Raw genomic sequence first — 24153 nt, forward strand, 5'->3', positions numbered from 1 at the left:
TTTGCAACGATTTTTTTTTCGGGGATAGGGGCAAAATGAAGCCTCCAAAAAACGTATTTAGAGGCGTGCGAGACAGAAGTATTGGAATAAGAAGGAAGCCTGGAAGAAATGATATCCTGAAAAATCATGCAGATTTTATTGGTGCCAAGTATTCATCCCAAATCGTAGTAAGTACAGAGCATTTTATTGTCTTCGGTCCCGAGTGCTTATTTTTGTGTAGTGGCCATTTATTTTTAGTTGACATTCCTTTTTTTCTTCCATTTGTGACCAGTGTGTTGTCATCGAGTTTGGCTAGCAGCTGCTGTTCCATGCTTTGCATGTCAGAAAATTTGATATTGATATAATAGTAATAATAAAGTATTCAAATGAATGAAACGCACAATAATGAATAAGGCAAGAAGAAGATCGCGATCATCTCTGACTGAGTCTGACAGTGACACACACTGACACAGTTTGTTTGGAGTTAAGTTGGACTTGTTTTATGTTAATAATATTATTTAATAACTTACATGTAGCCTATGCGGCTATGTCATGGTTATTGTCTTATTTTGTCAAGTCACAAAGGTACAAGCAAATTGAATTTTTGGTCTATGTAACAGTAACATAGCTTGTAACTTGGCTTGTAACTAGATCTATATGGTGTTAGAACTATATGGTGTTAGGTATTCTTTTAGTTAGAATGTGGATTCTTTTTAACTGTTTTTGACCATATAACTTCATCTCGATCCAGCAATGTTTACACTGCAGTCCCGCACATACCATTCTGTGTAAGTGACATGTGATTTTTCCTGCACGTTTTCCACCTTCATTTTGACTGCTTACTTCACTGCTGAGTTCTTTTTTCTTCCTCACTTGTTTGATTTATTGCTGTATTCAACAAAAATACCATGGCTGGTCAAGGTCCTCTTACTCGTAAGCGTAGTGAAGGGCTTTCGCAAGATAGTCTTGATCCAGACTTTTCCAACATGTCAACCATGCTTAAAAAACTGTTTTGCGAGGATGAATTCATCTCTGTCCTGGAGAGGTGCGTGGAGAAGATTCTAGCCAAGTGGCTTCAGGCCAATGAAGACCGGCTTGATAGGCAGGAAGGTGAGCTTATGGAGTTGCGGAATCAGCTAGATAAGAAAGAGGCTGAAGTTCAGTCCCTTTCTCTCTCGATGAATAAGCTGTCAGAGGAAGTGAATATGTTCAACATGCGGGCTAATGATCTTGAGCAGTACAGTAGGAGGAATTCTGTCCGCATATTTGGCGTTCCTGAGTCGAAGGGTGAGGTCACTGACCAACTTGTGATCAAGGCCGTGTCTGATCACCTTCCATGCGAAATTTCGCCTTCAGATATTGATCGGTCACACCGCTCAGGCAAGCCTCGTCCTGATGCTAAGAAGCCCCGCCCCATCCTGGTGAAATTCACCCAGTATAAGAAAAAGGCAGCCATGATGAAGGATAGGAGACGTCTGAAGGGTTCTGGAATCTCGATCCAAGAGGACCTGACTCAGACGAATCACCAGATCCTGATGAAGCTTGTCAACCACCCCAAAGTTGAGGCTGCTTGGTCCATCGACGGGAGGATCATGGCCGCCTTAAAAACCAGTGAGGAGGGAATTTCTATGAAAAGGGCCTTCTCTTCCCTTCGACAAGTTTCAACCTTGTAATGAGTTGAAACGTTTTTAAATACCTAGTAACTCTCTATCAATCCCAGAGGTTTTGCACCAACTCTTTTTCTGAACATTTTTCTTGCTTGTAAGATTTTTCTTTCTTACATATTACACATATATATATCCATTGATCTTTTACTTTGTATTTAGTGTTGTGTGTGTGTTGATATGGGTGTTTGTGAGTGTATGTGTGAAGGCTCCTCCTCTACAATTTGATCTGTTCACTTGTTTGTTGTTTACTTATGTCCTCATGAACTTGAGTTCTATTACCTTGTTATACTTGGTGGTTTCCCATCAAAGCCCAAATTTTTATCATGGATGACAATGTTCAAGATTACCTTGATCATGTAGTCAGTGACTGCAAGTATATGGACTGTAGTGATTTTCAATGTAATAACTTAAGTAAAATATCCATTATGCATATGAATGCGAGAAGTCTTTTTAAGAATTATGAAGACTTTTTAGTTTTCTTGTCATGTTTAAAACATAATTTTTCTGTGATTGGAATTTCAGAAACCTGGTTCAAGCAAACAACAAATACGTGTATGTTTGACATTCCTGGATATTCTCTTTTACAAGTTTGTAGATCTAATAAACGAGGTGGTGGGGTATTATTGTACGTCAGGGATGGTATTGATTATAAGTTGCGTACTGATTTATCGGGCGAGCATGCTGGTTTTGAGTCTATTTTTGTAGAAATAGCCATTGATAATGTGAAATCCATTGTTGGTTGTGTATATAGAGCACCTGATAATGATATTGCTTCTTTCATTCATTCTTTTGATTATCATATGCAGGTTATTGGCCGGGAAAAGAAAGATGTCTATCTTATGGGTGATTTTAATATTAATTTATTAAATTGTGATTCTGATGGCAGAGTAAAAGACTTTGTTGATTTTTTAACATCTTTTGGTTTATTTGCTTTGATTACTAAACCGACTCGTATTACTTCTACTACTTCAACATTGATAGATAATATTTTTACAAATTGTATTCAAGATGATTTTGCTTGTGGAATCCTTTGTTCGGATTTGTCTGATCATATGCCCATTTTTAGTATTAATAAAGGGAAGTCTCTTTCAAATGAAAAGGTAAATGTTACAGTTTTTAGACGTGTGATTACAAATGAAAGCAGTGAAAAAAATACACGGGGGCTCGGGGCGAATTAGCCCCCGAAATGCCTAAAAGAGCCCCCGAAAATCAGAAAAGAGCCCCTGTAGTTTGCATAGAGTTCAATGCAAAACAAATTTTAGAATGTTATTTCATGCAGGCAAGCTTGAAAAATAGCCCCCGAAAAATAAATATTAATTTTTTCCCTGAATGAAAGAGTTCAGAGATTTAAGCAAGATCTTCTTACTATTGATTGGTCTCTTCTTTATAGTCTTATTGATGTAGATGACAGTTATAATTATTTTTTAAGAATTTTTGGTAACTTGTATGAATTTCATTTTCCTCTTGTTCGGTTGAGTAGGAAAAAGAAATGTAAAAAACCCTGGATCACCCAAGGTCTTCTGAAATCTATAAATCATAAAAATAAGCTTTATTGTAAATACATTAGGCATAAAAGTGAGGCGAATAGAAAGAAATATATAGACTATAAAAACACCTTGACTAATTTAGTCCGTAATAACAAGAAAAGTTATTATGGTGATGTATTTAAAAGTACACAGAGGGATATACGGAAGACTTGGTTTCATATAAATGATTTACTTGGGAGGGGTAAAAAGGATCCAATACCAGATGAAATGTACCACGGGGAAATTCATTTAAATTCAAATCTAGATAAAGCTGAATATTTTAATAAGTATTTTATTAATTTGCCTGCAAGGATAAGTAGAGAAATTCCACCTGTGCAGACATTATTTGAAGATTATTTGTTGCCTCGGGATAACCCATCCTCTCTATTTTTTAGACCAACAACTGTGCATGAGATTGTTAATTTTGTCTTAGATTTGAAACCATCTAAGTCATCTGGCTCAGATGATATTTCTCCTAGAGTTATAAAAGATTGTATGCATGTTATTGCAGGTCCGCTTTGTGATATATTCAATAAGTCAATGTCTCAAGGGTTCGTTCCTGATAAGTTAAAAATAGCAAAGGTAGTTCCAGTTTATAAAAAGAATGATCGTAAATGCATTGAGAATTATAGACCAATTGCCTTGTTACCAATATTTTCAAAGATTCTTGAGAAATTAGTCTACAAAAGATTAAATGAGTTTTTGCTTCTTAATGATGTTTTGATCCCCCAGCAATTTGGCTTCCGTAAAAATTGCTCCACTACTATGGGTGTTTTAAATTTGGTAAATACAATAATATGTGCAATTGACAGCGGGAATTATTGCCTTGGAATATTTTTAGACTTGTCAAAAGCATTTGACACAATTGATCATGATATACTCTTAAGAAAGCTCAATCATTATGGTGTTCGAGGTATAGCATTAAATTGGTTTAAAAGTTATTTGGAAAATAGATTACAATTTGTTGTTGTTAATGGTGCCAAGTCTCAATCTAGCAATGTGAAGTATGGTGTACCTCAGGGATCTGTTCTTGGCCCATTGATGTTTTTGATTTACATTAATGATATTATTAATTCGTCTCAATTATTTACATATTCTCTTTTTGCTGACGATACATGTTTGTTATATTCTCACAAGAATGTACACTCTCTTATGCAGTCAGCTAATACTGAAATCTGTAGACTCTTTACATGGTTTTGTTGTAACAAACTGTTATTGAATACTGGTAAAACTCAATGTGTGATATTTAGGTCTAGAGGGAGGAAAATCCCTGAAAATATTCACCCCTTAGTTGTTGGTGGTCAACAGATCAATCGCAGTCAACATGTGCTATTTCTTGGTGTTACGGTTGATGAATATTTATCATGGAAAGAACATCTTGATAAAGTATGTACTAAAGTGTCTCGCAGTACCGGAGTAATATCCAAACTTCGTTATTTCCTCCCCCAATACACCTTAGTTACTTTATATAATGCTATTATTATGCCTCATTTGATGTATTGTAATATTGCTTGGGGTCACACATTTAGGACCCATGTACATAAGTTGCAAGTACTTCAAAAGAAAGTTGTTAGGTATATAACAAATTCAGAATATAAAACACCTAGTACTCCTTTGTTTTTGCAACTGCATATTTTGCCTTTTGATGAATTGGTATCTCTTAATTGCTTAATATTTATGTTTAAATGTCAATCACTCCAGTATACATTTTTGACTAATGTGTTTGTGGAAAACTCTTCCATCCATCATTATCATACTCGTCAGAGTAGCCTTGTCCATCAGTCATACGCCAGGACCCATACTGCCTTAAAATCATTTAGAACTGTCTGTGTTAAAAAGTGGAATAAGTTACCCCTTAATATAATTAGTATTACTACATTGTCTCGGTTTAAAATATCTTGTACAAAACACCTTTTCGACAGATTGCTATCAGATACATGAATGTATTATAAAACAAGATGAGGTAGCCATGTATGAAGTGTACGTTATGTGTGTGTGTGCGTGCGTGTGTGTGTGTGTGTTTGTGTATGTGTTGTAATTGGGGGGTGGGGGGTATACTCATCTGCATAATTTGTTATGTTGTTACTATAGTTGTTACATTGTTGGGCAGGTCCAAGCTATTTGCTTTGTGACGTACGGGACATTTAGAGACTTTAAACAAGAAATAACAATGGATGACATTATTTATATGGCTAACTTTTGGTATGAGTCTGTGGCTATTATGGGCTAGTTCATTTGTGGAAAGTTTTGGTTCTGACCAATTCATAAATTAATTTTTAATGTAATTAATGTGCTGCGTGACGTACGGGACCAGAGAATTTCTGACTTTTTCAAAAATAAGTTCATCATAAAAGTTCTCTGAATTATTAAGTTATGAGATTTATAGTAATGATATCTTAATTCATTATGGAATCAAGCATTAATCACAACTATTACCATATTTTTCTGACCTTTCGTTGTTATGTAATATACCAAAACATAAATGTGTGTATGTGACGTACGGGACACGTGACGTACGGGACAACTTTTCCCTATGGGAAAATGCATTGAAATGAAGGATTTTCGTCGAAATTTGTTAAATGTGAACAATTTTAACTTAAATCAGTGACAATTAGAGTGTTTTAGAACCCAATTAGATCCTCTGGCCATCACTTAATATCCTCTGTGTTAATTTATGGGGTAAATCAATACAAATATTACTTTAACAAAGAAAGCAAATTGATTTAATATATTCATACACACTATATTACCATTTTTATTCCATTTACCCATCTATCATGTGCAGTCATGCTTCTTTTCTCATTTATTTTATCCATTCCATTCAACATTGCAAAATGTTTTTAAATAATAATTAATGAAGAAGATGAACTTGAAAACTTTTATTTAAACTTGTTTGAAACACAGGGGCACACTCGGCACATCATATTTTGTCAAAGTACATTTCTTATGCTCTAAGTGTTTGTGAACAAAGATACATTAAAAATATGAAGTCTTTTCTTCATAAGTTGTTTGAATTACTTGATAATAATATCATAGAATTTTGAAGGAATTCAAAGATTTATGCTGAACATATCGTCTTATTTAAATCCTTTTATCACAGATTAGAACATGTATATGTTGCTGTCATATATTCAAGAATTTGTACATTAATGTACATGTAGCCCTAAAGGTTTGTGTGACCTTTTCCACAATTCAAAAGATTAAAGCAAAATCAACAAAAATGCATGGGTGTAAAAGTGATAAAAATGTTAAGTGGTTGAGAGTGTGAAATACTCAAAAAGGCTATCCTTCCTTAAAAGTTATGATTTAGTTTTTAGGAGAAAAAAAATTTCCAAGCTGGCTCCCTAACATGTACAGTGTATGCTGTAATTCTTTACCATCATAATCATTTAAATAGAATATTAAAAAAAAACTCACATGGAGAGCTTGATAGCACATGTGCTAAGATTCTTACCTGCAGCATCTATGAGTTGTAAAAACCAGCTTCTGGTGCATCTACTACCATATAATTTCATTAGACTCATTCCAGGAACTAGTACACTATTATGATTTACATATTTAGCATCCTGCCAATGTTGGGGACATCAACTGGCAAAATACCAAAGTTGATTATACCAGGTGTCTGGCTTGAAGACTAATTACATCAAATTCAGTACAAAAAAGTAAATTCCTAGAAGGGACCCAGTTGGAATGTTCATATATCCCTGTATACAACAAGTTTCCTAACACAGTATATATTCTCCTTTTGGTCATTTCTTTTTTCACATCTTGCATTGGTTTTATATGGGGTTGTCCCGTACGTCACATTTCTTAATTTGATTATGTAATCAACACAGAATTTTTGTAATTTTTGTTAAACCTATTTTTTGTTAGGTATTCATCTAAATTAGAACTTCCTAGAATATCTTTTTAAAAAATAATTATTTTCATAATTAAAATTAAACAAATTATGATCAAATTGTGACGTACGGGACATCACACTTTGGAACCTACCTCATTTGCATAATTAATTAATTTTGAAAGGTTTTATATTTTTTCCTATTTTCTAGCATGATGGTCTACAATTCCTGAGATATTAAATTTTAAACAAATAATTCAAACAAGATACAAAAATAGAAATGTAATGTCCCGTACGTCACGCTAATTAATAAAAATCCAAGTTCGTGACCTTGGCACTCTTCGTATTTTGATAATTTTTTTAATTTTTTATCAGATTCATAAAATTCATAGTTTCAGCTTTAAAATGAGGTATAGTTTGTTAAATATATATATAGATGAAATTTGACCCCCAGAGGGGACAATAGCTTGGACCTGCCCTGTTACATAAACATGATTTATACTCGTTGTAAATATGTTACTCCTTGCCATTATCTGCCATTATATACCTACTGTATAGTCTACTATGTAAAGGGGCCCCGTTCACAAGCTGTGCTTCACTGGGGTCCCAAACCTATCATTCTTGTATTCCTTGCTGTTATATCTTATACCATTGTTTATGTTTGATTTGGTTTGAATAAACTTGAACTTGAACTTGAACAAATGGTGGTCGAAGGAAGCATTAAATTATGCAAATAGTGAAATAGGTCTAGACCTAGATTGGTATTTCTGTTTCATTAATCATTGCCAATGCAAAAAATTGAACCTGTTAAACATGAAAATGATGAAACATTTTGTATATTCTAGACATAGACCTACATGTATGTCAATTATTGAATTAGTTTAGAGTTAAGACATTGATGGAAAAGACTTGCAGGCTCTTGCAGCTAAGGACTAGGCCTAAAGGTATTATTATTAAGAACCCCTGGGAACAGTTTGCTGGTTTCTGAAGTGATGGAGATATCAGTCAGCTCAGCCCTAAGTTAAGGGCTAGATGATGAAATAAAATATGATATTGATATCACCTAGCCTTAATAATTGGCACCCATACCCTTGCGTGAAGAGTGATATAAACGAAAACCTAAAACAGTAAAATGCATTCATAATCACCCATTCCCGCTCTAGAAAAACCCTGCACACTAGCTTTGGAGTTTGCTAGTGGACTCTTTTTTTCTTCTCGTACAAAGCAGTTTGAAAACCGTTAACCAGAAATGTAGAAATATGATACCGGAGGGCAGAGGGATAGCGATTTGCTTACCTTTCCTGTGAGCTGTGTGCCTAACATGTGATTTGTTATATACAAAACGTTGACCTCTACATGTAACAAGAGTTCCCGAACGTTGGTTCTGCCGGAAATGCAAATAGTCAGGATATAAACACAGTTTTAGCATTGCCAATGTGATACTTATTTTACGAAAATAGTATGAAAAAAGGCGGGCACAGGGAGTTTGCTAAATTCAGCGAACTCTGTGCGTGCGCCTGTAGTGAACTAAACAAATCGCTGAACCTAAACCTAACCTTAACCCCAGGCCTTGAATGTTCATGTACCTGGAGTTCCCGAACGTTGGTTCTACCGGAAATGCAAATAGTCGGGATATAAACACAGTTTTAGCATTGCCAATGTGATACTTATTTCACGAAAAAAGTATGAAAAAAGGTGCGCACAGGGAGTTTGCTAAATTCAGCGAACTCTGTGCGTGCGCCTTTAGTGTACTAAACAAATCGCTGAACAGAACCTAAACCTAACCTTAACCCCAGGCCTTGAATGTTCATGTACCAGAACCCTACTGTTGGGGTATACTAGAGTTGAGCAGTGCCTTCCTTGATATGAAGAGTATCATTCCAAAAGGAGTTAAAACCATTTTTGTAACTTTAGAGAAAAAAAGACGTTGTTTACCAGATTTTGTACAGGCAGCTATGAAAAAGTGATATTAGAAGGTGCATTTTTTCATAATTGCTTCCGAAATTTAGGTAAATAATTTTGTTGAAAGACAGGTTCTTATTAAAGTGATCAATGTTCTGACATCTTCATGCATTTACGCTTACGACATGTATTCTCCTGCTTTTTCCTTTTGTATGAAACTTTTATTTTGACTAGTAACAAATTTTGTCAAACTTACATATTATTTATTATACATGTATTTATTTGTATGTTTCTTTGTATTGATATGAAAAAGTGGAAATAAAAAAACAAAAAAAAAACATCAGTGACTCAATTTTCATCAAAAGTGGACTTGGCTCCTTTTGGAATTAAGCTACCCGGTATGCCAACTGCTATCCCTGTTTTTGTCCACGTTCTCGTGCAGCCTTTGCGGCTTCCGAGCGATGTCCGCTCCACCTTCCTGGTGAGCTTCAGCTATGACAGCACCCTCATGGCCTCGACCCATGGCAATCATCACATCTACATCTGGAGGGTCAAGACCAGGAAGTGTATTCTGACCCTGGCAGGTCACCCTCGAACTCCTTGGACCATCATGTTTCACCCCTCCTCCAAGGAGGTCCTGGCCTCAGGGTGTCTCGGAGGCGAGGTGCGCGTCTGGGACCTTCAGGTAATTCATTCAAGTTTTTCTAAACCTCATATAAGTCAAAGTGTGTAGACATTTCATCAAAACGTTTATTCAGCCATTGCCTCTGGAGTGAAAAAAGAAAAAAAAAGGAAGTAATGAACAGGTGTCTTAAATAGCATTTGTTTCTTTGAGATGGCCAAGAACTGTCTGGGAGGCGAAGTGCGTGTCACTGTCTGGGACCTTCACGTAATTCTCTCCAAAGGCCACTTTTTCAAAACCGTCATTTAAGTCTAAGTGTGTAGACATTCCATCAAAACCTGCGTTCAGCCATCGCCTATGGAGACCAGTTGGTCCCTGTCTTACTCCCTTGGGAGTGGGGAAAGAAACAAAAAGTAGTTGAAAAAAGTCTGGTAGGTTTATTAAATAGCATTTGTTTCTTAGAGAACTTGGAATTAATGGCCCCGGATTCAATGTAAATGTTGTTGTGTTTCTCACTAACAAAAGGACAGATTTCAAGTTTGCTGTTGGATTTTATGAAGAATAGCTATCAAATAGCATTAACCAACATCAATATTTGTTATATATGATAATGTGAAAATACCCAAAGAAGATGATGATGATGATGATCCACAGCATATGTATGGCATTTAGGGTTTACAGGCCTGACTTGAAGCTTAAAGACGATTGGAATCATTGGATGCATTCCCTCACCCTCCTGCTCTTTGGTGATCTGGTTAGTGATGGGATATGCTTCATCTCCAGGGGGTGTTTAAAAAAGATCTTAAGTTGAACTTATCTCTAAGTTGGACTTAACAAGTATGGAAAGCCGTTAGCATCTTTGAAAATATTTTGTAAAAGTTATTGTTAAAGGCATAAAATGTTGATTCAAATCATTCATATTTTCTATAATCATGGGAGATTTCATGTTCTTGATGTGGAATTTATGAAAAGTCTAAAAAACTTGAATTTTTGCTTTTGGATATATTTTATTTTAAGACTACATGGTACAATGGCTCTCCATAACTTTTAAGTCCAACTTAGAGATAAGTTTGACTTAGAATCTTTGTGAAACACCCCCCAGAACATGCTCTTTTCTATTTCACCGTTGCAGGGAAGTAGTGAAAAGTGGTGCTCACCAAGCCGGACGACCATCACGTCTCTCTCCTTTCATCCCCGGGACAGGCTCCTCGCAATCGCCACGGGCAACCAGATCTTTCTATGGGATTGGAACGAGCCGTCTCCGTTCACCAGCGTGCAGACGAATAATACTTTTGAAACTGTCAGGTCAGTACCTATGCAATTCCTTGAACCTGGAACACTAATTATAATAATATAGGAATTTTTAAATAGGAAAATAAGCTTTAAAATTCTTAAATTGGCAACACTTTGAGAAGTAACTGTCAGGTCAGCATCTATGCAATTCCTTGAACCTGGAACACTAATTATGATAATATAGGGATTTCAAAATAGGAAAATAAGCTTTAAAATTCTTAAATTGGCAACACTTTGAGAAGTAACTGTCAGGTCGGTATCTTTGCAATTCTTTGAACCTGGAACACTAATTATAATAATATAGGAATTTCAAAATAGGAACTAAGCTTAAAATCCTTAAATTGGCAATACTTTGAGAAGTTCAAAATCTTTGTGTTTTTTTATAGACATTTTCAATTTTTTCAATTTTTTGTTGAAGTTCCTACCCATGCATTTGTTTTCTAAGACCTTACATTTTACAAAGCAGTGACATAATAAAATATTTTTTTTTTGTGCCAATTTGAAGAACAACATGTTATCAATTTAGCCCTTTAAAAAATCCTGTCCTGAAACGGTAAAAGCCTGTTACAGTTATTTAAATGTATGTGTAGTAAAAACATATGCTGAATGGTCCACCATGAATTTTCATCTTTTCTTTCATTTTGCAGATTGGTGAAGTTTGATTCTCTTGGCCACTTCCTGTTGACGGGTATTGCCAATTTGCTACCCGAACAAGATGCCAGCAATAGTGATGAGAAGTAAGTGATCTTTTTTGAGACCTTGGTATAAATTTGGGGTTACGAATCAGGGCGGAGTGGTCAAGTGGTCGAGTGGTCGAGTGGTCGACATGGCACTAATATCCTTTGGCAAGATATTTACCAGCACTTGCTACTCTCCACCCAGGTGTTAAATGGGTACCCGGTAGGATACGAACGTTCATGTGGTTGGACGAGCAAGTGTGGGCTTCTAAAAATGGCGACTGGCTGGAATGCTCTTCAGGGAGTGGACAATGTGCACACATTGTGTGCGGGTAAGCCTGAATCCGATGACTGGGGTAATAATATGTCTGTTAGGCGCTTAGGCACATCGTTGGATCGGTGTATTGAGCGCTATATAAAAAAACAGATTATTATTTTTATTATTATTATTAACAAATATGTGGAAAGAGTTGAAATTCTGAAAAGTAGGAGATACTAGAATCTGGGATCTCGGCCATGGAGTAAAAAAAAAAAATATTGGAATTTAGAAAGAGCATTATGTTCGAAATAGAGAAAATAATATGACTGGAGGTTCTAATCTTTACAATATTGATAGTATTGGTAAAAAGATCAATTTATATATAAAAGGTGGATACTATATAATGTACCCTGCTCTACTTTACTTCAACAACTTAATATTACATGTTAAAGGGGACGTAGCATGACGAGACTTCATGTACATATATGATACGACTACGGACAACGCCACCGCTGTATTCAGGTGCGTGCTACATATGCAAAACTGAAGTGTGACAAGAACTTTGATCCGTTTCGCGAATGCTTGTGCACGATGACCGTTATATCAAGTCCATTCGTTTACGTGCAGTTGTCTAAAAGAAGTTGCAGATGGCGTTAACCAGTATTTGCCATGCTTCACCCCCTTTAACTATGTAGTTTCTCAGAAATTTAGCTTCACTGCCATCTTCTAAACAATGGCATTAAAATGAAATTTACTCTTTTTTTCTCCCTTTCTTTTGCAAGCACACAAGATTCCAACCAGGGCTCAGAAGAAAGTGATCCCGAGCCCCTTGAACCGGACACATACCCTGCTCCTTCCATACCAGAGCCATCTATACCCCCGGATATACTACAAGGACAACAAGGGTGAGATATAAACCGATTCCACTATCACCGTTTAAACTGGTTAAACCTAGTGCAAGGACCGTTTAATGACCCTTTAAAGGAACATTTAAGTGAAAGAAAAACTTGGAACTCGGCCTTGCATTCTTTGTTTAAAGTGATTCAAATTTATTTTAGATCCAGCATCGGGTTCAAATTTGGGTAGATTACAGACCTAAAGGACTACCAAGAAATATTGCATGAGCTTTGAACTGAGTGGCATGAGTTGGAGATGAGTGCAATATTTAAATGGAGTGCATCATTAATTTTTTTAAATGAGTTGATTCTTTTTCTTCAATATCACCTTTAATACGTTCATAAACAAAGGGAAATACAAATTAAGTCCATGTTACTTGTTTCAAAGAACAATATATAGGATGAAAACGAATTATTGTAAAATAACTGGACATGCCAGACCAAAACGATCGAAAGATTAACATTAGTTGAGAAGTTGTGGTCTAGTGAATATGTCACCGGACTATGGATCAAATGATTTTCAGTTCGAGTCCTGCCGTGGCAGTTTTATGTACTTTGGCAAGACATTAATCTACATTTGCCACTCTCCACCCAGGTGTAGTAAAAGGGTACCTGATAGGAATGTATTCCTTGCATGCTTTTAGTGCCTTAGGGCAGCTGGGCTTCATCAAGAATAATACTATTAATTTGTAGGCTCCCTGAACATCATCTGGGATTGATACGTGCGCAATATAAAATGTAGTAATTATTATTTGATGTTTAATCTTGATGTGATTCTAAACTTTCCTTTCCAGAGATTCTTCGTTAAATCGCCCCATATCACCGGAGTCCATGGACACCTTAGAACAAGCGAGGGAGTATGCTGCTTCTGTGACGTTAAATGCCCTACGAAGCCGCCACCAGAGGGGATTTGTTCCCGGGGTCCCCATCGATCCCCCCAACTACCCGAGCAGCTTTGCGCAACCGCTTGGGTATATAACCCGCACCAGCCTCCCGTCACACGAGGGCGCCGGGTCAAGCATGAGGCGACTCCCGGGTTCATCCAGGGAGCGCAGGATGAGGCATTCCGTCGAGTCGTTGTCGAACCTTGCCAATTTTGCATCCAACCCTCCAACCAACAGCCTCTCTCAACTCTCCCAGAACCTCACCAATGAGTTCGCTCTGCCACGCCCTGCCCCCGTGGAAGCAGACTCCCACAGCCCCACCAACGAACACCCCCAGGAGATCATCATTCCCTCCGACGATTCTTCGGACACCCCTTCCTCGCAGACGGATGAGCCGGGTCCAGCAGAACCGGTCATGGTCGAGGTGGAAGGAGAGAATGTTCAGGTTGCCGTGGTGACGGATACGCGAGCTGCTCCGTTGTTCCAGCCGAGGGCTGAGAGCGCTTACGTGGGGAGGATACCTTCCCGTAGACCACGCACACAGCAGAGTGCCGACTCCAGCGGGTCACATTTCCCTACTGCTCTAGTCATGCCTTGTCTGTGAGGGGTAGGAGTGTGGCGAGATATCAAGGTGCAAATTCTAATTCGAATAATTTATTGATATCAAAGTCTTGACATTTTAGGGTTATGGTCTAGTGGATAAGTTGTTGGACTGTGGATCACAGGGTCCGTAGTTCGAGTCCCGCCACGGCACCAATGTCCTTTGGCAAGATATTAATTTACATTTGCCACTCTCCACCGAGGTTTTCAATGGGTACCGGTAGGAAGGAATTCCTTGAATGCTGTGAGCGCCTAAATCAGCTGCCTAGCAGAGCTGGGGTAATAGTTGGAGCGCCTTGAGCACAATGCATGGTGGATATGTGCGCTATATATCCAATATTATTATTATATCAAAACCCCTAATAGAATGATGCATGCACAGGAGCACAGAACTGCTGGCTCACACCACCTTCATAGGCTACACTCGTGCAGGGAATGATGCCTTGTGTACAGTGCACATCAGAAACCACATGCTACGTTTAACGTTTTAGAATTCCTATCTATATGCATATTCATAAATAATAACAGCAGTGGAAACCTGCTTGATACTGTACTAAAGTAGCCTACACAGATATGAGCCAGTAAATCTGTGCTGCTGTGTTTACACTGTTCATTTTGTATTAGATTTTTGTATGATACCATTCTCATGTTTCGGATCAACAGTGATGCCAACCAGTACGATTCACTCATATTTAGTACGATAATAAGGGTGAAATACGTTGGTACGATATCACCTCTTGAATATGAGTTTTCATCTATAAACAATTATTTTAAAAAAATTAAAAAAATTAAAAACCTATAAAAAAAAAAAAGCGAAATCGCATAGAAACATGTATAAGTAAACCCCCGCAACCCCCAAAAAACTTTGCTTTACAATTTTTTTATTAAATTTTAATGAAAGATCAAACATTTTTCTTGACCGTTCTTACACTGTACCAGTAAAACATTTTTCTGAAATTTTACTGGCATGGGCCGACGGGCCAGTGGTAGTGTTGAGTTTTCGTGAAAATCTGATTTTTCTCTCCAAATTCTGATTATTTTTTTTTAGGATACTCAGTCTGTTTTTTGGTGTCAAGAGTTTGGCATCTCTGGATCAAACACTTTGTCAGTTGCAGATGTAGTCCTACATCCTAAAAAAACAACCAAGATGAATTTTTTTTATTGCCCAATTGCAATTGTCTTGACCTGTTACGATTGCTGTAATGGAGCATACAGGCTACGATTAAAAAGTCATCAAAATTTTGTCCTATGAAATGAATATTATTTTGTTGTAATATATGTGTGTCAATTACTTTCCGTCCTCAAATTCCTTACTCAGCCCAACTGTCTCGGCGGTCCCTTCCAAGCAATCTGAGCATCCCTGGTCGCAGATTCGGGCAGGGTGCATCTGGGGACCTTCCATTATCGAGAGAGGAGGGGGAAGGTCCACCATGCCCGGAGGGATCATCAAGGCGGCGAAGAGCAGTCCCTCAGCTCAGCCGGCGCTCCCTCCAGGGGCAGTTGAACATTCCAGGGAGGCGATACAACCCTGGTGTAGTAGGGGAGCAACCATTAAGCAGACAGGGGGATGAGGATGGCCAGTCTGGGGAGGGACTGCGAAGAAGGAGACCGTCTAGGTTTGGCTTCCACCGTACAGCTCTCAGGTAACTTGAATAGTAATGATGTTCATGTATCAAGCGTAACACACTTGAATGAGACTTGCTCCTTCAACAATAGACAACATTCGTAATGTAATCAAATCTAAAGCATATATGTCTAATGCCCAGATACAGATTATTTCATTCATCTCTCATGAATAATTGTATTTCAATAGTCAGAATGCAAACTGCATACATAAGTTGTTGTCAGGTAGGACAAACATTATGGCTTGCCCTACCTCATTACATGTACATGCATATTACTATTATTATTTTTAAGAAATGCAATTCTCAATGGGAATTAACCGTGAAGCAATCATTGCCAGAGCGTATATCATACAACCCCACAGCTAGCAGGGAGCTGACATGAGTTGAAAGGAAATTTGTCAAGAGATTATTTGTCAAGTAAAAATATGCTTTATCGTGTGAAATACTCCTGAACAAGTGATTGATAAATAGATAAAATTAGTTCATTGATTTCACAATGATACAGTGTATATAGAGAATGGTAATGGGCATCAACAAAACTAACAACTAGTAATCAACGAATAACATTGTGTATCATATATATATATATATATATATATATATATATATATATGTATATATACCGTTATATAAGTAATTAATCAACTATTAATTAATAAATGAAGGATATAATTTGACTTTTCTAGGCTTCAACAGGTTGGATCAACTTCGGATGATTTGATAATAGTTGTCTCATTTTACGTTTGTGCTTTTCAGAAGGCGTGTTCTACACAGTCATTACAGTACCAGTTTGTTTGATAACACACAGCCCCCATCTCCATCAGTACATTACGCAATCAACAGAGCTATTGCCAGTAAGTCATGTGTAATTGATTTGTTGAAATCTTTTCATGTGGTGCTGATAGTTATGGTGATGATCATGCGGATGAGGATGTTTTTTGTACTGATTATGGTGTTGGTGATTCTAGGGGTATTGGCGGTTGCTGTTGTGCCTTTTGTGATGGTGATGACGGTGATGATGGTGATGGTAATGGTGATGATGGTGGTTATGATGGTGATGATGGTGATGGTGATGATGGTGATGGTGGTGATGATGATGGTGATGGTGATGATGGTGATGGTGATGGTCATGATGGTGATGGTGATGGTGATGATCATGATGATCATGATGATGATGATGATAATGATGATGATGATGATGATGATGATGATGATGATGATGGTAATGATGATGTGATGATGATAGTGATAATGGTGGGAGTTGTTGTAGCGTTTGTGATAATGAAGGTAACAATATAGATAATGATGATGATGACATGCTGATTGTAATAAAAACAGTGTCTGTGTTGATCATCACAATTTTAGTAATAATAGTAGTGATGATGATGACGATGAGGATATTAATCATCACACTAAATGATGTGTGCTATTCTTTTGACGCAACATCCTCCTTTTCTTCACCCAGACGCTTTGGCAGGACGAGGTCAGATGGCCGTTGCAAACAACATCAGTAATCGAACACACAGACTTCAGTGGTGGGATATGTCAGATTTTTTTCTCCCCGATATTACAGATGGTGAGTAAATCATTCTTTGAAAAATTGAAAAAAGCTCATCCAAATTGCTTTTCAGCGCATTTACTTGTAGCTTCTCATTTGTCTCATTTTTTGGTTAATTTTCTATGTTCTTACTTTTTCTTGTGCACCTTAAAGGGATTTGTCTCAGATTCTGAAACAAAATCTTGGAATTAGCTCATGCTACATTCATAATTATAAACCTTTAGGTCAGTCAGGAATCCCAAGACTTTTACTTGCCAAGATATTTATGTTTAGAAATCAACGGTGACACAAACTGCCATGGTTAGATTTATGTTGCACTACAATGATTTGGGTGAAAAAAGCAGTATGAGAAACCTTACTTGTGTTAACATTAACATCAAAACTTAAAAGTACCCATCCTTCCTTCCAAATTTGTTTATCAGCCCAGAGTAACGTGATTGTCTCCGAGTGCAAGATTCATAATGATGCCAGCGTGGATATCTCGAGCGATCGTCGTCTTGCGGCGTTCATCCCGAGCCACATGGGGTTTCCCGATCACGGTGTCTTAGCTGTGTGCTCGCTAGAGAGACATAACCTGGGAGAAGTGCTCTTTACCAAGAGCTTTGGTAAGGTCATTCTTTGATTGAAATACATGCATTGCACTATGTGGGACTATACACTATAGTCTTGTTTAACAAAAGTCTTTGAAACACATAAATTGGAATGCATGGGACCACGCAAATTGCGATTAGTCTGATAGATTTGTACGAAATGCATGACTTACAGATTTAGGGTCGTACAGATAATGGTTTAAAAATTTACAAATGCAGGAGAATACTGAGATCAATCAAACTGGGTAAATTTCCGTGTATAAGGCGCACCACAATTTCGGGGGCAATTTTTTTTTTTTTTGGGGGGGGGGGGGCCGAAAACCCACGCGGGGAAGGACTTTCATTTAACATCAAGGTGCAGTTGAAGGCGCCGATTTGTGCTTGCGAACTTGTCACAAATTATAGTAACAATGTCGTTTTTTAGAAGAATGTGTAAGATCATTAATAATGTAAATTAAAAACAGTCGAGTACCTAGGATAGAACCTTGTGGTACGCCATGAATTATTACTATAAACTATACATATTGAGATCTATTAGAAAGATTACTTTCAAACAAAGGTGACGGACAAATTTGGGTGTTGTTGTAGTTTCCGAGTGGTGAGCTGGGAGACATTGCCAGGCATAGCGTGGGGCATAAATCGAAACTTTAATTTTTTGTTTTTTTGTTTGTGTACCTGTGTATAAGACGCAAAAAAAAGTGCGCCTTATACACGGAGATCTCGGTACGTAAAGGTACTATGTCCCATTTGCAGGCCAAAAAAATGAAAAAGTTAAATTCCAACTGCATTTGAAAGATAATACTTATTTAGAACTTCCCTAAAAAAGGTGGGGCTTGAAAATGTCTTCAAGTGGGAAAATAATGCCTATTAGTTGTCAAATAGACTTTAGGGCTATAGAGCCCAAAAGTAATAGTCTTGATTTTCAGACAATTGTACCGAATGGTCATACGTTTTATGCTGCGCAAAGATTCAATCAGTTTAATCTTGGCCATCACAAGAAGTGGGTTATTGATGTAGACAAATGCTCATGTACCCTTTACAACTCTTTTCATGTATTTTATTACCAAAGAAGAAAAAAAGCCAGTCAGTCACTCAATAGTGTCTGACAATGAAGTCTTGCAAGTAAACGGGTTTCCTTGCATAATTTGAATATGAGGACACTGCTAATGTTTAAATTTCACAGATAGGACATACATGACGTATTCATAATTCCTGCAAAGTTCTACAGAATTTGAGGTTGGCTGCAAAAGGGACATAGTACCTTTAGGATTTTGTTTGTCCATCTAATCTCGTGTTGTCAAATTGGGCCATTAAAGACAGAGGTTACGACATGTAACAGTTGCTCCTGCAAGTGCCCTCAGCTGTTGCATGTTTGAACCTGAAATTATAGCATGCACATTACATCCAACTCTGTTATATTTTAAAAAATGATTGCAGGACCAAATGCCATCACTGTGAGTCTGTCTCCCTCCGGCAACTACATCTTAGTGGGTCTGGCTGCAAGGAGACTACAATGGCAGATGTTTCATGGGGTAAGTAAGGTCAAAGGTCGTATACCATCAAAAGAGATAACGCTACTTCCTCCCTAGGACCTTGTTTCATAAAGGTGTCATCAACAAAATGTTATACAGTCAAACCTGTCTACAGCGACGCTAAAGGGAAACACAAAAAGTGGTCTTTGTAGAAAGGTTCCCTTATTACATGTTTCAATGAGAAACCATTTTCAAGGGAAACAAAAAATGTGCTTGTTGTAGACAGGTGGTCACTAAAGCAGGTAAGACTGTATTACATCACCAATTTGTTTTTCTTTCTGTGTGTCAGGGGTTTCATGTTAAAATATTATATTTCAAGATTCAAGATTAATTATTCATTTCATTCAATAAAAACACATATGTATATACAAAATATTACAGGTGTAGAAAAGAAATATGAATTAAACAAACATAAGAAGGTCATTGATCAAATTTGGGTCACTGCAAAAGTTCAAATGAATTTGAACTTGTCGAGGCTGTGCCAAAGGTTTGAATTATAACAAAATATAAGTATGAGCTTCAAATATTACTTCTATAGATAGATTTTTTGCAAGTTTGAATACACTCTCAGTTAACATAAGACGACCTCTAAGTAGACTACCGGTACTCGATATATCGGTATGCACTCGCATAAAATACATGTACAATGTCAGAATCCAAGTCAGATTTGAGTTTGACTTTGGTTCTGTCGGACCGCAGTCAAAGTCAATTTTGTCATGTTCCCTTTGAGAATTAGTTTAATGGTTTGTTTTACCCGATTGCTACAAAGCATTTGTATGCTTGTAGTTAAACAACCAGGGGCCTGACGGCTTTAAATCCTCTCCAAGGGACTTGGTAGTGAGGATTAATGCCGTACCCAAGGGCACTAGTGCATTGAACACGGGACCCCCGGTCTAAAAGACCACTGCTCTTCCATTAAGCCATTGTGTCACATCTTTAATCATCTTTTCAAATACTTGTCCTGTTCTTAGTTCAATTCAATTCAATTTGATTTCATTTAGTTAAAAAGACAACATTTCGTATAACAATCAGCTATATAACTTAAAATACACATTAAGAACATATTTGACAAGGACATACAGTGTATACTGAATAGGTTGCAACCTGAAAGGAAACATAATCCTTATATAAAGGTTGACCCTTTTTTTTATAATAAAAAATATGAAATATATTCGTTACTAAACATTATACAATACACAAATCAAGACAAAAAAAATACATACAAACAAACAAACAAAACAAAATATATCTTGAATTCAAATGATTATTGCAATTCATCAATTTTTTTTTTATACCTACATTTAAATACAGTTAATGGCCGATGTCTACCAGCTGCAAAAGCCAGAAGCCGGCGAGGACTCGATGACGTTTGTCAATCGAATCATCCACCCCTTAGACCCCCAGCAGAGGTTGGTAGTCAGCGTGAACATCGCCCGTTGGATACCAAGGCCCGGGGCGGGGCTGGTCTACGGTACCAACAGGGGGATCTATGCTTCTGCACTCCCAAGTGAGTTAACTCTTTATATGTCACTCAAACAGGCCTGATAATTACCCGATTTAAATAGGTTTCCCAATTATTTTTTTGTACTAATCTCCCTGTGCCACATTGTCATATCTGCTGGCTGCTAACCCTTCCAAATAATCTGGAATATTCAGATTTTTCAAAATTTCATTTTTTTTAAATAAGGGTGCTAAAGCCAAATAAAGCTTGTTTTATCATGTAACACAATTTGAGAGCTTACGTATTGCGTACCTTGAAGGGCTGCATGATCGAGCAGTGAGTCTGTATTCGCTTTTTGGTACAGATTTACCGCGTATTGCCAGTTACACTGCCGCTGCAAGTGCGATTTCTTATTTTTGAAGGCATACCGTGCTAAAAATTCCTAATTCTTATTTTGAAATGTTGGCAGGTATGCATTATATTCATCATGGGATAGACATATCAAAGACTTTTAGATTGTTTTATCATTTCCAGTGCAAGATTGATATATATCAGTGTTAAATGGGTTGTCGTGGAACTACCGGTAATCAAAAGCGGAAACAGGTAATTTTGCAAAGCAATCCTTCCGTCAACTGGTGCCTCTTGATCTGTGCAAAATTGCAGACAAGCGACCCTGCAGAGAGGCAAAGAAAATTATTGAAGTGTTAAAGGTACTATGTCCCATTTGCAGGCCAAAAAAATGAAAAAGTTAAATTCCAACGGCATTTGAAAGATAATACTACTTTAGAACTTTCCTAAAAAAAGGTGGGGCTTGAAAATGTCTTCAAGTGGGAAAATAATGACTATTAGTTGTCAAATCGACTTTAGGGCTATAGAGCCCTAAAGTAATAGTCTTGATTTTCAGACAATTGTACCGAATGGTCATACGTTTTATGCTGCGCAAAGATTCAATCAGTTTAATCTTGGCCATCACAAGAAGTGGGTTATTGATGTAGACAAATGCTCATGTACGCTTGACAACTCTTTTCATGTATGTTATTACGAAAGAAGAAAAAAAGCCAGTCAGTCACTCAATAGTGTCTGACAGTGAAGTCTAGCAAGTAAACAGGTTTTCTTGCATAATTTGAATATTGGGACACTGTTAACGTTTAAATTTCACAGATAGAACATACATGACATATTCATAATTCCTGCAAAGTTCTACAGCATTTGAGGTTGGCTGCAAAAGGGACATAGTACCTTTAAAGGGACTTAGTAACATTGTTCAGATGAGAGAAAATGGTGGTAATGTAGTGACTTCAATGCTAGATGTACAATCAAATGCAATCTGAGGTGGTCTGCCTGTACAGGTTCACTCAATAAAATGGGACACAATTTTTAAGGGATACAAAATTGTGATCTCGATTGGAGTAATATATAAAGGCATGTCAATGGCTAATAACTGGGCATAGCTGATTGAGTGCATGGGAAAGAGATCTGCGCATACACCAATAACAAGTTGCAATTTCAAATTTAACATGACATGACAATGAAGACCATTTCAGTGAAGTGAAGATAAAATGATTTCTGAAGTTATTGAATCTGGAGAGTGTTTCACAAAGATCATAAGTCGAACTTAACTCTAAGCTTGACTTAAACATTATGGAAAGCCATTTGTAGCATTAAAATAAAATATATTCAAAAGCAAAAATTCAAGTATTTTAGACGTTTCATAAATTCCACATCAAGAACACAAAATATCCTTGGCAATAGAAAATATGAATGTTTTGAATCAACATTTTACGCCTTTTAAAATATACTTTAACAAAATATTTTCAAAGATGCTAATGGCTTTCCATAGTTGTTAAGTCCAACTTAGAGATAAGTTCAACTTAGGATCTTTGTGAAACACCCCCCTGATATTGTTGAATTTCATTCTTTTGGATCACAGGATTGACAATGAAGACGAACCTGTGGTAAGCGAGAGCACGTCGACGTCTGAACCTTCGGAGGCCTCTGCTAATCAGCTGGACATGGTGGAGCGACGGCGTAGCTACAGAGAGCTCGGCATGATGGCCGTACGACTCTCCAACTCTCAGACGGGCAGTCCGTCGGGCGAGGCCTCTCGCCAGGCATCGGTGTCCCAGTCCACACAGACTGGGAACAACGTGTTCCAGAACATGGCCACGCAGACAGACTTTGGGAATGAGGGCCACGTGGCAGGACGGGAGAGGATAGCGGAAAGGAGGAGTGATGTGTCGAGGCCCTACGCAGTGGCACTTTTGTGGAGGAGCGAGCGGGAGAGAACAGCGAAGAAAGCGCCCAACGAGCGGAAGATGAGAGCAGGGAGGAGGAGATGCAACGTCCGTCCGGATCGCATCATCGTCGGGCATCGCATGATGGCGCAACGGAAGAAAGAGATGAGAGTAGCGGAAGTACAGCGAATGTTAGAGGAAGTGTACGAGGAGAATGCTGTGATGCCAGCACGGAAATCACTAATCATGACAACCAGTACACTAGAGGACAGGTCGGATCTAGTGGCAACGAGAGAAATTCGCGAAGGACGTTCACGGAAGACAACCATTCAGAATTAGACAATGCGTCCAGAACCTCTGAAGGTTCTGCTACCTTTAGCAGGCTAAGCTCTACCAATGTTACTTGCCATCAACCGTGCGAAACAAATTCTGCCTATTTTCCAAGCTCAAACAATCCAGACGCGAGAATCATCTCCCCGCGGACAATCCCATCTAGGCGTTTGTCTGCAGACAGGGATATCCCGGCATCCAGTCATTCATGCCGGATGCTTCACCTGGACTCTCAAGACGAGATGGAAAGCTCACAGCAACCCAACAGTACTTCTCAAGACAATGGAATCCGTTCCTCGTCTATAGGAACGGAGCGGTCGGCGTTTCACGCGGTCGGACCGGGCGGAGACGCAAGCAGCTCTGCGCTGTCATCCTCATCCTCGGTGACCACCATTTCGTATGGACATCGCACCCTTAGCAGGGGCCCGATCAGATTCATTGAATCCATGAGCCAGGAATCGGACGGTAGCGACCCCGAGGAACAGAGGAACATGACGGGCGTCAGTCAGAGTTTGAACTCTAGAGGGCGCTCTAATCAGAGAATTAGACATAATCTAACTTTAGACTTGACTGCAAGTCATGTTGTGCAACCCAGTACAAGTGAGGGTCGCTCCCTGGGAGACACTGAAGAAGGTAGTCCGGCCACTTCAGAAAGTCCAAGGTCAAGACTATCCCATCATGTGATTGAAGGTCAAAGGTC

General features: G+C 38.0%; 1 protein-coding gene across 1 annotated transcript; it reads left to right on the top strand.

Annotated features, from left to right (window-relative positions):
- LOC592522 (activating molecule in BECN1-regulated autophagy protein 1) lies at positions 1 to 23462 on the top strand. The gene is made up of 13 exons (XM_030988870.1): positions 1 to 167; positions 9355 to 9597; positions 10667 to 10839; positions 11475 to 11564; positions 12546 to 12668; positions 13454 to 14139; positions 15462 to 15786; positions 16525 to 16622; positions 17234 to 17344; positions 17749 to 17931; positions 19354 to 19448; positions 20760 to 20959; positions 22820 to 23462. The coding sequence occupies exons 1-13, from the start codon at positions 36 to 38 to the stop codon at positions 23460 to 23462; spliced, it is 3102 nt and encodes a 1033-aa protein (XP_030844730.1). The 5' UTR covers positions 1 to 35.
- Positions 23463 to 24153: the final 691 nt, after the last annotated feature.

Source organism: Strongylocentrotus purpuratus, unplaced genomic scaffold, assembly GCF_000002235.5.
Source record: "Strongylocentrotus purpuratus isolate Spur 01 unplaced genomic scaffold, Spur_5.0 spur5_scaffold_18, whole genome shotgun sequence".
In the NCBI taxonomy this organism is placed as follows: domain Eukaryota; kingdom Metazoa; phylum Echinodermata; class Echinoidea; order Camarodonta; family Strongylocentrotidae; genus Strongylocentrotus; species Strongylocentrotus purpuratus.